Source organism: Pipistrellus kuhlii, unplaced genomic scaffold, assembly GCF_014108245.1.
Source record: "Pipistrellus kuhlii isolate mPipKuh1 unplaced genomic scaffold, mPipKuh1.p scaffold_m20_p_2, whole genome shotgun sequence".
Classification (NCBI taxonomy): Eukaryota; Metazoa; Chordata; class Mammalia; order Chiroptera; family Vespertilionidae; genus Pipistrellus; species Pipistrellus kuhlii.
Window position 1 is genome coordinate 107,878,260 of NW_023425515.1, and position 14,893 is coordinate 107,893,152.

The 14,893-nt window shown below is 39.6% G+C and overlaps 1 protein-coding gene across 2 annotated transcripts in view; it reads right to left on the minus strand.

The window, feature by feature from the left end:
- MYLK4 (myosin light chain kinase family member 4) overlaps positions 1 to 14,893 on the minus strand; it is a 108,699-nt gene that overhangs the window by 11,795 nt on the left and 82,011 nt on the right. For both annotated transcript variants that reach the window (XM_036446537.2, XM_036446538.2), the window contains 8 exons: positions 14,791 to 14,884; positions 14,609 to 14,718; positions 13,571 to 13,712; positions 10,642 to 10,712; positions 8,348 to 8,476; positions 7,604 to 7,756; positions 4,442 to 4,520; positions 1,584 to 1,653 (listed from right to left, as the gene is read on the minus strand). In XM_036446537.2, coding sequence (XP_036302430.2) covers positions 1,609 to 1,653; positions 4,442 to 4,520; positions 7,604 to 7,756; positions 8,348 to 8,476; positions 10,642 to 10,712; positions 13,571 to 13,712; positions 14,609 to 14,718; positions 14,791 to 14,884 — 823 coding nt within the window. In that variant the 3' untranslated portion in view covers positions 1,584 to 1,608. The remainder of the gene's footprint in view (positions 1 to 1,583; positions 1,654 to 4,441; positions 4,521 to 7,603; positions 7,757 to 8,347; positions 8,477 to 10,641; positions 10,713 to 13,570; positions 13,713 to 14,608; positions 14,719 to 14,790; positions 14,885 to 14,893) is intronic.

Consider the following 14,893-nt stretch of genomic DNA (forward strand, 5'->3'; position numbering starts at 1 on the left):
ATGATACCACTGATAAAGGTTTAAGCTCCAACATCTACAAACAGCTTATACAACTAAATAAAAGGAAGATAAATAATCCAATTAAAAAATGGGCAATGGACCTAAATAGAACATTTTCAAAAGAAGGCAGAAGGAAGGCCAAAAGGCACATGAAAACATGCTCAAAGTCACTAATTGTCTGAGAGATGCAAACCAAAACAACAATGCGGTACCATCTCACACCTGTCAGAATGGCCAACATCAACAAATCAACAAAAGACAAGTGTTGGCGAGGTTGCGGAGAAAAAGGAACCCGCGTGCACTGCTGGTGGGAATGCAGACTGGTGCAACCACTGTGGAGAACAGTGTGGAATTTCCTCAAAAAATTGAAAATGGAACTCCCATTTGACCCAGTAATCCCACTTCTAGGAATATATCCCAAGAAACTAGAAACACCAATCAGAAAGGATATATGCACCCCTATGTTCATAGCAGCACAATCTACAATAGCCAGAATTTGGAAACAGCCTAAGTGTCCGTCAGCAGATGATTGGATCCAAAAACCATGGTACATCTACACAATGGAATACTATGCTGCCATAAAAAAGAAGGAATTCTCATCATTTGCAGCAACCTGGATGGAATTGGAGAACATCATGCTGAGTGAAATAAGCCAATCAATGAAAGAGAAACACCACATGACCTCACTCATTTGTGGATAATAAAGAGCATTATAAACTGATGAACCAAAAGATAGATATAGAGACAGTATATCAACAAGTAGACTGTCAAATTACAGCGGGGAGGGGAGGAAGATCTGGGGGAGATAATAGATCAACCGAAGGACTTTTATACATGCATATAAGTACAACCAATGGACACAAAACTCTGGGGAGGGAGGGGATGTGTGGGAGGGAGGGTGGGGGGCAAAAAAAATCAATAAAATATATTTTAAATAAATAAATAAATAAATAAATAAATAAATAAATAAATAAAAGATTGCAAGGAAGAAAAAAAAAGAATTCCAACAAAATTCTAAGCAGGGTAGAGTCCATGGGGTCCAAGATTGGGTGACGACCAGGAAGCAGCTTAGGAGAGGAAAACAATGTGAATTTTAGATTCAGAGACCCTAAGAGGATGACATTCTACTACTGACCAGCTGTTCGGCTTTGGGTGAGTTACTGAGTCTTTGAGTCTCTAAGGCTTAGTTTACCTGTCTAGGTAAAAAAGTATATTACTTCCTCTGATCTAACACAGCTGTCGTAAGGACCACCAGAGGCAGTTTCTGTTCCATTACGGGCACCTATTGAGCACCTACTATGTGCCAGGCACTGGTCTCGAGATGTTGTTTGAATTATCTCAGTGGAGCCTTTTAGAAACTTAGGAAGTAAGACTCTTCCCAACTCCAAACCAGGAAACTGAGGTTTCTCAGCTAGAAAATGGCAGAGTCCAGGTGCAAATACTACAATCTTTGTCTCCCAGCCCACCTCAGCCAAAACCACCACTCTGCTTCCCACATAATGCAACAAACACTGGATTTCTCTTAAGGACTGCACACAGCTTTTCAGGAAAAGGACTACACACAGCTCAGCATTGAGACCAACCTTTCAAATGGGCCTCTTCTGGAGACTATTGGGTCACAAGGTCTTGAGCATCAGAGCAGCAATTTTTCTCCTAGGAAAACCAGAAGACATTTGGGGAAGGATAAGAACTTTTTTGCATCAGTTCCTGACTTATGAAAACACTTGAGTCAATTATTTTCTGCTGAGTAGAAAGTTCTTGAAACCTTGATGCTAATGATCCTTTGACAGATATGAGTCCAGCTCAGGCACAACCCCACTCTGCCCTGGAGCTCTTTTCATCACTACCCTCCCTCAGAGTCAGGGTCAAAGAACTCGGCACCTAACAACACCTAAATTTCACACATGTGTGTGCTGCCAAAACTTCCTTGGACATTCACTTAGACAAAGCACAAGAGTCAGAACTGAGACTTGGGTTGCAGTGACTACAAAGATGTGCTGGACACAGAAACTGCTTCATCCAAAAGTTTTCAAATCCAGTGGACAAGAGTCAAGTGCTACAAAAGAGGCTCAGGAAAACAGAGAAAGCACCTCCAATTGGGGGTTGAGAAGAGCCATCTTAAAGGAGGTGGCATTTAAAATAGGCCTTAGACAATTGCCATGATTTGGCCTGATCTGGAGGAATGAGAGGAAACAAGACTGGACCCGACCGAGGTCAGGGCATCTTGGAAGAGACCTGGACTGTTGGCTGTGCCTGCTGTGCACAATGGGAAGCACCTGAAACTATTTGATCAGAGTAATATGATCAGAGTTGTAATTAAAGAAATTATGATTGGTGAATTAGCGAAGAGAGCCAATGGAGGTTGAAAATCGGCTCATGGGTTGTTTTATTAGCTCCGTGAATCGGATGAATGTGCTAAGGAAGTAGTGTGGGAATGAAAAGGAAGGTAGAAGGCACTGGGAGATAAGGAAATGGCTCACATTGATTCACAGTTTTTCTTCCTTTGGTCCCAAAGCATGTACTGTCTGTAGTAGGTGCTGGTTGAGTTCTAATATACTTGTAGTTTGGGAATGCTTTGTTCCTACCCACAGAAAGCTATGTCTGATGCAGGATGGGTTATATATAGATGGTTGGGTCATAAGAAAAGCTTATGCCATCTCTTCAGCTTCCTCATCCACAGACTAAGGAGAACAGTGCCTGTTCCAGAGGATTGGTGTGAGGATTAAATGAGTTAATATTTGTATAGCAATTAGAAGAGTGCCAATAACTATAATTTTTATAATAATGAACTAGCTTTATCAATGGAATTTTTTAATCCTCACCATTCATGAAATATCTACCCACTTTAGGTACCAGCAGATAGAATAACAAAAAGTTGATTTTGTTGCTGTTACATCATTTAAAAAATATTTTTAAACACTTTCCAAATTGTATAATGTCATTAATTATCCACTGTGGTTTCCATATTGTCCTACCATGTCAAAGTGTATTTAGACACCAATAAGCTTGGATAAAAATACATTGGTGGAAAATTGGCCCAAAATAGGTTGGTAACTCTAATAAGCAGTTTATGTAGACTGAGTAAGGTACAGAATAGGTAATATGTCTATTTTTGCTTGCCATCAGTACCAATTATCAAGGAAAGGTATATTCAGACACAAATAAAATTGAGTACTGATGCTGAATTTAGAAGCAAAGCTAATTTCAATACAAACTGAATGTGGAAAAAATGAATACCTGAAGCATAGTCATTCCAAGGTTTGCTGGTCAGTGGAAAAGCTCCATTCTGAACCCCATGGAGTGGGTAGGATGAGGAGCAGAGATGGAAGAAGTGAAAGTGTGTCAGAGTCATGCTACCCAGGGGCCAGATGCTCACGTGACACCAATCCTCAGTGAGCCCGAAGACTTAGACTGCTGATTGTTCTGAATGTATCTTGTTCAGTTAAAAATTCTTAATGTTTAGTAAATTTATTTAAATGCTACACATCTGCTTCCATGTCATTGACTTGAATGGAGATAATCTAGAGGAGACTATCATGGTCGTTCAGATGAGGGTTGACCTGGACCAGAATAACTATGCCGTTAGAGAGGAGACAGATTCCAGAAGTAACTAGGGAAATAATGTGCAGAACTTGGGAATAAATTAAGCATGAAATGAGGGGATTGAGAAAGAAAGAGGTAAAAATGAAGATGTCCTTTAAGGTCATTAAGTGAAGTCACTCTGGGAGGGGTTGGGGATGGGGTGAGGTGGGGGGAGATGAGTTCAATTTAGGAGAAGATCCAAGTGGAAATGTCAGTACACATGTGGATTGTGTACCTGAAGTTCAGGAAACAAATCTGTGCTGAAGAGACAGATGGGTGAGTCAGAATATAAATGGTAATTAAGGCCATAAGAGTAGATAAGGAATTTATGACTTAATTATTACTTATTTATTAATAAGGGAGTGGGCTCAATTATTCACACTAAATCCTTCTGTCATCTTCATTTTGTCTCTGGTAAGAGTATCCTTTACATATATTTACATTAATAAATGCACCAAGATGAGTATAATAGTTTTTTGTGCCAAAGAAGACTAAACCAGGTAAGCATAGAAGTTAGAAACTGAGTTCTGTTTTAAGGAGACATAACATACAATGATATAGTCTCCCAAACTTTATATGTTCATTTGACCTACATTATATGTGTGTTTGTGTAAAGTATGCATAAGTACATATGCATAGCATAGTTTATAATAGATACAAATATTTAATAATAAACATAACACAACATTTATTTTAAAATCAAAAACTGCTCAATAAAAGCATTTTAAGCAATTTAACACTAGCATAGATTTGAAGGCTATGAGAAAAGGAATTAAATAGAACCTCTCTTAAGGCTAAAATTCTTCAAGCATCTGATCATCAAAAAAACTGAGGCTAAACAAAGAAGAGCCTTGGTTACCTGTGTTTTGAGTCTTGAGTGGAGCTTGTGGTCTGATAACCAAGGGTGCTTGAGAGCCTCACTTGCACTTATTCGCCAACTAAAGGGAAATTCAGAAGGTTATTAGAGGGAACATGCCCAATGAGGCCTGAACCTGCCATTCAAGCTCATCTCTGGCCACTGCCTTTGGGAGACGAATGCAGATGGTGAAGTTCCCAGGCCATTCTGACTGCTCTGAAAATGTCAGTGTCATGTAAGTTACCATCTAATTCAACCAGGGTAATAACATGGGTAAGACAAAGCAAGGCAACAATTCCAATGTCTTATTAATAAACGGACATCTACTTTCAAATAGTAGGCTAGAGGCCCGGTGCATGAATTGGTGCATAAGTGGAGTCCTGCCAGCCTGCCCCAATAGGGGTCAATCGGGTGGGGCCAGCTGGGAGGAGGGGCCACAGACAGTTGACTAGCCAGCTCCACCCCTTATCAAGCTCCTGGTCCAGAGGACAATTTGTATATTAGCCTTTTATTATACACTAGAAGACCAATGCATGAAATTTGTGCACAGGTAGAGTCCCTAGCAGCTGCCAGCCAGAAACTCCCTTTATTTTGTGCTGCCCTCTGGTGGTCAGCGCATGTCATAGTGAACAATCAAACTCCTGAGGGGACACTTTGCATATTAGGCTTTTATATAGAGAGAGGGTATTATATTCTTGATGTACTGTCTGAGCTTCATAAACTGTGCTCTTAGTCAATTGAAGAATAAACATACGTTTATTATTGTAAGGACAAAATGCTACAATGATTCTTGATTCTTGCAAAAGCAATTAATATATTAAAACTTTAATTATATGCATTACTAACTTTTTAATTAAAAAGTTTCAAAGAGTTAAGTAGAAAAATAAGTGAAAAGTTAATGTAAGTATTAAAAGAGAGTATTTTATATTCTGTCATGATAATATTTAACGTTGGCCTAGGTTTCATCAGGTATTGACATGAATACTTAACTAGTTGTCATTTTGCCCAAATGTGTATCTGCTGCTCCTTCAGTGTTAAAGAAACCAGCAGACAAAGGGAGCAGCAGAAACAGGGCTGAAGTGCAAAAGGCCCGGCTCAGAATCTGCCTTGAGGAGTCCTGACTGCTTCACTGCTCCCAGTAATAATATGATGGTGATGATAGCCACACACCTCAGGATCTCCATGTGGTCAAACCAGAGAACAGGTAAATGGATACAACAGGTCCTCAAATAATGTCATTTAGTTCAATGTCATTTCCTTATACGTTGATGAGGGGGGAAAAATCAATTTTAGCTGGGGACACTGTTTGTGCATGCGTACTCTGTCCTTTCTGCAAGGGTTTCTTTCCTCTGGACACTCCAGTTTCCTCCCACAACCCAGAGATATTCACGTGCATGCATTGGAGTGTCTGCACTGTCCTGTAGTGTGCCCTGCAATGGAAGGGCATCCTGACCAGCATGGGTTCCACCTTTGCCCTGAGCCACTTTCAAGCCTGAACTAAAATAAGTACGGCATGTCCTTGTTTTTAATTAATCTTTCTTAATGTATATTAGCTCACCTTCATTTTTTTTGGTGTTTTGGTCATTATTTAGAAGTTTGTTGGTGCTTTTGTGACCAGAAATATGCCATTTTTAATTGATAAAAGCAATGATATATCTTGCTTTTATCAATTAGCGCATAGTAAAATTGGTTTTGGTATGTCATTCGACTTAAAGTCAAGTTTCCAAGTGTCCAGGTTTTCTATGAACAACATTAAGTGAAGACTTACTATATCTCTAAATAGGTTTTCAGTAAATTTGTATTTCTCATCTATCAAAGATTTGATAGAGTTGATGTTTTCCCTTTGTTTACTGCTTGGCATTCAGTGTTATAAATAATGATAATAACATCAGCTTTTCATGAATGTGCCTTTCCATTCAAGATAGGGCCATATGACCAGTGACTATTCATTACCTCTCCTCTCAGACTGAGACCCCAGCCTGGCCAAGTCCTCCTCCCCTTTAGGACTTAGCTCTGGCCCTTGTCAATACACTCTATCTTTGCATTAGTCACATCCATTTTTTTTTTAATACCTATGGTATCTCTTCTACTAGATCATTAGTTACCTAAAGGCAGGGGCTGGGCTTTATACATCTGCCCTCAATGCCCAAGACACATTCCCTGGAAGACTATAGGCAATTCCCTACTTGTTTCAGGAAAAGAGCCTTCTGTGTGGCAGGCATTGTACCAGATCCTTTCCCATGTTGTGTGTTACCAGCCCCTCCACTGCTCCCTCCTCTGTATTGGTTCATAGTCATGCTTATTAATAACTTAAAAGCCAAAACTAAAATGAAACAATAAAGCAAGTATTGTTGGCCCTGAGAATCTTAAAAACTACCCACTGTACTGTGTTTTAGATATAAAACCATTTAAAACTGTGTTTGCAGAGTAATGACAATGTCCTTCCCCTGTCCATCATTCTAAAAGGCCAGCCTCCTCTTCTTCACAAACTGAAACTTACACGAATGTTGTCTCAGCATGGCAGGAAATAGAAGGCCATGGAGTACAATGGTTAAGTGTCTGGCCTTGGGGTAAGGTAAGCTTGTGTTTTATTATAAATTCTACCACACTAGCTGTATGATCTTGGGAAAACTCCTGAGAGTCTTATCCATAAAACAGTAATGATAATTTCCACTTCATGGAACTGAGTGGGGGTTGAAAGAGATAATGCCCTGGCACAGCCTGGCCCATTATAGGTTCTCAAATGAAATAATAGTTAAGTGTTCATCTACACAGAGCTGTATTTGTGCTTCATAAATGTGAAAGGTGTCATGGAAATAACTCATCCCAAAGCCTTCATTTGGAGGGTGAGTCACTGAGGTCCAGTGAGAACCTTTTATTTCAAGAGCCTCATTGCAAAAGACAAAGACTGAAGTTTTTGCAGCTCCATTCAAACGTCATGACCAAAGCAGTCATATATGTCAGTAAATTGGGTCAAGAGCATCAACTCTTCCTATTTACAACTTGGTGCAAGAATCGGTAAATATTTGAATTTACTTCTTTCACCCACAGCATGCAACAGAGCCTAGATATATTTTTATCTGTCATTAATTCTAATAGTCCTGGTGACATACTGATCCTCTATAGCCCCAACTTCTTCCAGAACCCTGGATGAGCTGGGGTTACCTTTTCTCCTTAATGAGAAGCTTAGAGATGAACTCCTTGGCCTCTTCTGAGATGTTTTGAAATTCTTCCTCCTCTAAGTCCCACCTGCAGGCCAGGATGTTGTTCAGGGTCTCAGCATCATTATCACCCAGGAAGGGGGACAAGCCACTAAGTCTACAAGACACAGGGTCCAGAGTGAGTATTTTTTTCAACTGCTTCAAACTCCTCATAAATAGGTTGCTTTTCGTGGTTCTCTCATTTTAAAAAATGAAAGAAAGCAAACAAACTAATACTTAAACATAATTTAAACATAAAAATATACATTTTACCTCCCCCAACCCATTTCTGTTAAAGAACTGCAGGGACCCAAGTGGCAGCCGCACCTAACTGTGCATCTCACAGACCAGCACAACCTCCTCTTACAGCACTTATGGCTGAGATGGTCTGTCACATGGCAAACACGGGGAGTGTCACCTCTAGGGAGTAAAGATAGTTTTTAAAATTATTTTTAAGGCATTGGGTGGTGTCTGAGGAGTTGAAATGACCAGCAAAGAAGATACCATTACTTTTTCAGATGATGGTCAGGGAAGGAATTTACTTTTTTCACCCACAGCATTCAACAGAGTCTATAAAGTAGTTGACTGTGTCATGGTGTTATTTATTCTTAAGATAGCTAAATTAAAGCTTTCATTCAAAATAGCAAAACCTCATAGAATAAGCATAATGACTGAGAATAAGTGTCAGGGAGATTAGTGATCTGCTTACAGCATATAGGCGATGACCCCCACACTCCACATGTCAGTGGGAAAGGAAACAAAATCATAGTTCACGACTTCAGGGGCAAGAAACTCTGGGGTTCCAAAGTTCACCTTCAGCTTATCTCTGGGTTTGTATCTGAAATTTAGAAGACAAGTGGAGAGATGGTGAGTGGCAATCAAAGATCATGGAAATTGAAAAGACACAGTCTATAAACAAAATTACTTCAGCCACACAACAAATTTAGAATAAACAGACTTTAAAGGAAATCACTTTAAAGTGTCAAAAACTTGTGAAGAAGTTCTAAGAGCTTTAAGTCATAATTCATACAATAAAACTTTAATAATCTAATAATCTAAAACAGTTATGAGAAAAGCTACTAGAATAATTAGAACACCTGAATTATAGAATATATATATTCAGGGAAGGGATTTATTTTTTTCACCCACAGCATCCAACAGAGCCTAGAAAGTAGTTGACTATGGCATGGTATATATATTTATATATATATATATATATATATATATATATATATATATATATATGTGTGTGTGTGTGTGTGTGTGTGTGTGTGTGTGTACCCCAACAGGAGCTCCAGAATGACTGAATGACTGGTTGCTATGATGTGCACTGCAGCAGCCAACCAGTCCAACTGGGGCACCCGATTGGCTTCCCAACCTCCTGTGGCCCCTCCCCCAGCCAGCTCCATCTCTGATCAGCCCCCTTCTGATTGGGGGCAGGGGTGGCCAACCTCCTGTGGTGGGCCCGGCCCTGATGGCCCCCATTGGGGCCTGGCTGGCCAGATGCCACCCATGCACAAATTTGTGCACCAGGCGTCTAGTGACCAAATAAAAACTTATGTGATTCTTGACATGTAGATGGATTCAATAAACCTTTATTAATTAATTAGGAGCCAGGTTCACAAATTCATGCACCAGTGGGGTCCCTCAGCCTGGCTTGCAGAATCAGGCTGAAGCTGGCTCTCCGACATCCCCTGAGGGGTCCTGAATTGCAAGAGGGCACAGGCGAGGCCAAGGGACCCCACCAGTGCACAAACAGGGCCAGGAAGGGACAATGGAAAGATTTCAGGGCATGTCCAGCCCATCTCACTCAGTCCTGATTGGCCAGACCCCAGCAGCAAACTAAACTACTGGTTGAAGCCTCTTGGTGGTCAGTGCATATCATAGTGAGCAGTTGAGTGGCCTTAGCATATCTTTAGCATATTACACTTTTATTGGTTGAACAGATGATTAAATGACTGGACACTTAACATATTAGGCTTTTATTATATAGAATACATTAATTGCAATAATTTACAACATCTATTTTATTTCTTTGTTAATGTGTTGAAGTGCATGTAAATTCTTTGTTCCCTTCAGAACCTTAGATGTTCCAGAACCTTGCTATCTTGTTTATACAACTATTTTTTTAAAGTAAATCTCATTACAGATGGAACAAATATAAAAAACAGACAAACTCTTACAAATTCTGAATTAATGTTTTTAAATTTAATAACTTCACTGTACAGGAGGTCCTCAGGTTACATCGAGATGTTCCTATGGTGCGATGTAATGCGAGTTTCACTGTAAGTCGGATCCCACCTCCATAAGCATCTACATCGCTACATGGAGCACATGCACAGCAGTAATGAAGTGAAACAGTAAAATAAAACTTAAAAGAAAGGTAACAAGCCGAAACGGTTTGGCTCAGTGGATAGAGCATCAGCCTGCGGACTGAAAGGTCCCACGTTCGATTCTGGTCAAGGGCATGTACCTGGGTTGTGGGCACATCCCCAGTCGGGGGTGTTCAAGAGGCAGCTGATCGATGTTTCTCTCTCATCGATGTTTCTAACTCTCTGTCCCTCTCCCTTCCTCTCTATAAAAAATCAATAAAATATATATTTTTTAAAGGAAAGATAACAATTTATGACCTTCACTTGTGGTAAGTAAATAATAAAAACATAAAGCACATGTGTACATACGTCGAAATGATGGAACTTTTCTTTTACATAAATAAATGGGAGATGGCGATGTAACCACAAAACAATGTACGTCATGTCCGACTTAACCCAAAGACTGCCTGTATTGGGTTTTAATTGTTTACCTTTTTCTTGCATGCACTGTAGAAAGTTCTAAACATTCAAATCCCAAAGTCAGCAAGGTAAAACTGAAACATAATTTTTGTTAAGGTAAATTTAAATAAGGGTATGAAGCTAAGGGATGTATCTATTAGATTTGTCTTTACAAAGAGCACTCATCGTGCTCCCTAACTCCATTCATACACCTATGTTCAAATAGACGTACCTTCTGGCCAATCCAAAATCAATAATTTTTATTTGTTTAGTATCCCGATTCACACACAGGATATTCTCAGGCTGCCAGGAGAAAGAGACACATTAGCAATGAAAACAACCATCATTCACTCAAATTGTCCTTGAACCACGACTAAAAATACAACGATGCTCAGGAAAAACATAACAGGCCTTTCACTTTGGGGCTGGCTTGTCTGTGTGGATATTTTCTCCTTTAATTATGTGGTAGACGAGGTTTTGGGTACCATGCCAAACTTGCATTACCCCGCCTGTTCTCTCCCCTGCTCCTGCAGTTTACCATGATGTGTGAGGTCAGGCAGGAGGCCTCCATGAGGGAAGGAAAAAGGGGACTGCTTCAGTACTTTCCAAATGTACTGTGGGGGCTGTCTCAGACCTGACATCTGCCCCCCCTAAAATTATGAAGTATGAATTTCCCTTTTTGGAGGAATATTTTACCCAAGGATTTATGAATTCTAAGAGAAATGGCCTGATTCATTTAAACAACCCCCCTGAATATGCAATAGAATATGAATCCTCCAACCTCCAGATTTTCCTTTATGCTTTGGTCTATGAGAAAGTCATGTGTCAAAGGAAGGCTTCCCCCATTTCATTCTTCATTCTCTGTAATTCCAAAGTTTTGCTGAGTTGGGTCTCAATGCCTAACACCTTTGACTAAGTGTTCCCTTGGAGTTTGATTCTGGGAACACTTAGCCCTGCTAATCCAACAGTCTTAGGGTGAAGAGGGAGAAACATAGATAGTAGCACTGTAATGGTTTACAGAATGTCTTACACATGTTAGGACAGAAAAGCTTAGGTCAAAGAAATATGAGAGATCTAATTTAAAGTTAAGGTTATCCATAAAAGAGAAAATTTTCAACAAATTGCCTGGATTCTCAAGTTCTAATCCATCCCAACTCTTTCCTTATTGCTGGAGGGGGGGGGGGGAGGAGGGGAGCATGAGCTGAATAATTGAATACTTAAGATCCCATGTCCAATCCTTTAGGAGGGATCCTGTCTGGGTGGAGAGGAGATTCAGATGAGATCAGAAACTCAGAAAACACATTATAAAATAACATAGTCCATAGATATTCCAATAACAATGTCTTTGGAAGATCTTTTCTAACATATTTCTAAAACAGATGTTTCTGAGAAAAAAACTTTTGAGAAGTGGGTGCCATCTAAGAACATGTGGTTTTATGCTTAAATAACTGATTGATCATGTATAAAGCTATCTAGTTGTCAGCCTACTATGACACCACACACAAAATTCTTGCAGAATGTAAAGAAGCAGTTTCAAGGGCACTTCAAAAGTTATTTTTTTTCTAATTATGGAATTAAAGCATATTCATTAAAATTTGTAAAACAGATTTATAAAAATATAAAGAAGAGCATTTTTTTAAGTCACCTCAAAACTCCTCTACACATGATAAGCACTCAATATTTTTGGCCTTTTTCCTTCCAAGGAGCTTTTTGAATGGATGACTGGTCTCTAATGGCCTGTCCAGCTGCTGCCTTTATTATATCTTTACGTATAAGTCGTAGACTAAATTATTCACTGCAAGTCCTCAGTCAACATTATGGAGCCACATATAAAGCCGCTTATGATAGGTCGGGTCCTAGTTCCAGTTGCCAATCAAATCCCTTTATGGATATCTGCAGAATATCCTACTCAATGAAATGCTCCGTGAAAATACACATTCTCAAACTCAGCTCATAACTGAGGGCTTTGTTAATGATTTTTAACCTTTGACTTTCCCATTTTTATATGCCACTTACTTCTGCCCTGTGAATGGGAGAGGTAGAGCACATAAATCAAAACACCGAGGGAAGACAAGATATAGGAGAGAGGCCCATGGGAAACTATTTAAGCAACTTAAGTGTATTTACTTCTACAAGCCTGGTGACTTACCATAAATGGCATGTTATATAGAATACTTTATCTCACTGCTAAGCTGTGTAAACAGGACAATGAGAAAAATGTGCCTCACAGAAGATACATTTCATGATGTTCAGTTGGAATATTAGAGCTGGTCAATTACTGGCCCTGGGTCTTTCATTGGTTGTAACTAGTTACAACCTAGGGACTTCATAATGGGAGAGAAATCAAAAGGGAAAGTTCATTGTCTGGACAGTGTTGCTCAATGGTTGAGCATCAATCTATGAACCAGGAGATTCTCAGTCAGGCCACATGCAGGAGGCAGCCGATCAATGATTCTCTCTCAACATTGATATTTCTATCTCTCTCTCCTTTTTCCTTCCTCTCTCTGAAATCAGTAAAAACATATTAAGAAAACAAAAACAAAAATGGAGGGGTCATTGAATAAGAGAAGTAAGGGAGGTATCTTAGATTCCTACTGCTTACAGAAACTTTCCACCATTTTCAGCATTTTTTCACTATTCTTCTGGCTGCCGTATCCCATCCTGCCATTGGCTTCTCTTTCAGTGCCCTAGCATGCCCGTCAAAAAACAAAGCCCTAAAGTCAAGAGCTGCCTGAGTGAATTTCAAAAGAATGCTAGAGACTCTTGTAGAGCTGAAAGACTTGGCTACTACAAGGGTATGTTGACCTAATAAAATCCTCCCACCTACTTAGCACATAATGATAGGAACACAACAAGGGCACCATGTTGGTGATGGTGGTGGTGGTTTTAATTCTAAACTTTTAAGAAAATGATTTCCATGTGGATTTCTTTAACACAGATAAGTTGCAAGAATCTAAATAGTAGTCTCTAAAGAATGAGAATGCAAATATTAGCAGGTGACAGAAGTTGGAAATGGAAAGGTAAGGTTAAGAATCTGAATTTTTATTAATTACTTAATATGTACTTAGTGAAAGTCTCAGAGTCCCAAGCTGGTATATAGTGTCTGACGGGGCCCTCTGATTCACACGAGAGGAAAGGTCAGGATACAAAACATGTTCTACCTTCAGGTCAAGATGAAGAATGTACATCTGATGCATGTGTCGTATTCCCTCACATATCTGCTTGATGAACAGGATGGTGTCCAACTCAGTCAGATTGTAGTTGTTGTCAATGATCCGATCAAACAGCTCCCCTCCGTCCACACTGCAGAAGGGAGAGGAGTGAAGTCCTGAGTCTTAATTCCTTCATGAACATGTTTCTCTTGCAGCAGGTTGGTGCATACACTCCTATAGCTCTTTCAATAAAGGTGCACACACAGTTCTTTCTTTGCTTTCTTTGCTATCTCAGTTAGATGACTCTTAGGTTGAAGGACTTTGTCTTACCTGTTTTACAAAGTTGCAAAGTCCCTTTCATGCAGTGGCTGCCACTCTGGAATAAGTCTACATCTACCATTTTCTAACAAACATGGAAAATAAAGAGGCCTCTAAGAAGGCAGGGAGTGAAATTATAAACACCAACTGAGGGTATGATAGAGTCTCCTCAGATTAATTTCAGTGATAAAGTGCTTTTATGTGGCTGATGATAAATATTTAGTATTCAAAATTTCTTATTAAACAATGATAAAGAAAATTTCAAATGAGGAGAAAATGAAGTGAAGAATGACTCATGAACAATACCGATTCACTTTCTAACTAAACACTAAGTTTTAGAAAGCTGATTTTAAATGGAAGTTTCTTAGCCCTAATTATTAAGAGTTTTACATGGACAGTAAAGTGTAGTTCAAACATCACTATTCTCCAGGTCAACCAGAATAATATTTAAGCTGGATTTTTTACAGTATAGCTTGCATATAAAGTTAGATCTATATTGCTTTTCTACTTCTTATTAATTAAATCATATATGGAAATAGCTATTTCTAATTAATGTCCTTTCTGAAACCGATGAGATTATCAGAACTAGTGGTACACTAAGCACCAAGCATAGATCTGGAAACTTCAGCAATAGGACAGAGCACCATGGTCACAGGTGTTGCAGGTCTCTCTCCACAGGGTGCACAGCTTTCCAGGGGAATGGAAGAGGAAGCAGAAAGGAACACATACTACTCCATGACCAGGACGATATCATTCTTAGACTCGAAGGCATCGTAGAGCTGAATGAGGTTCACGTGATCCAGCTGGTTCATGACAGTGATCTCATTCTTCACTTCATCCTGAGAAGAGGGACAGGCACTCAGTGAAGTGAGGATAACAGTAAGGAAACACCCACATGGCACAGCCTTTACCTTATCCTTCAGGCCTCTAGTCTTGATTATCTTGGCCGCCAGCTTTAAACCTGTTGCTTTCTCTTCACACTTGTGAACCTGGCCAAAGCGCCCCCTGCCAAAG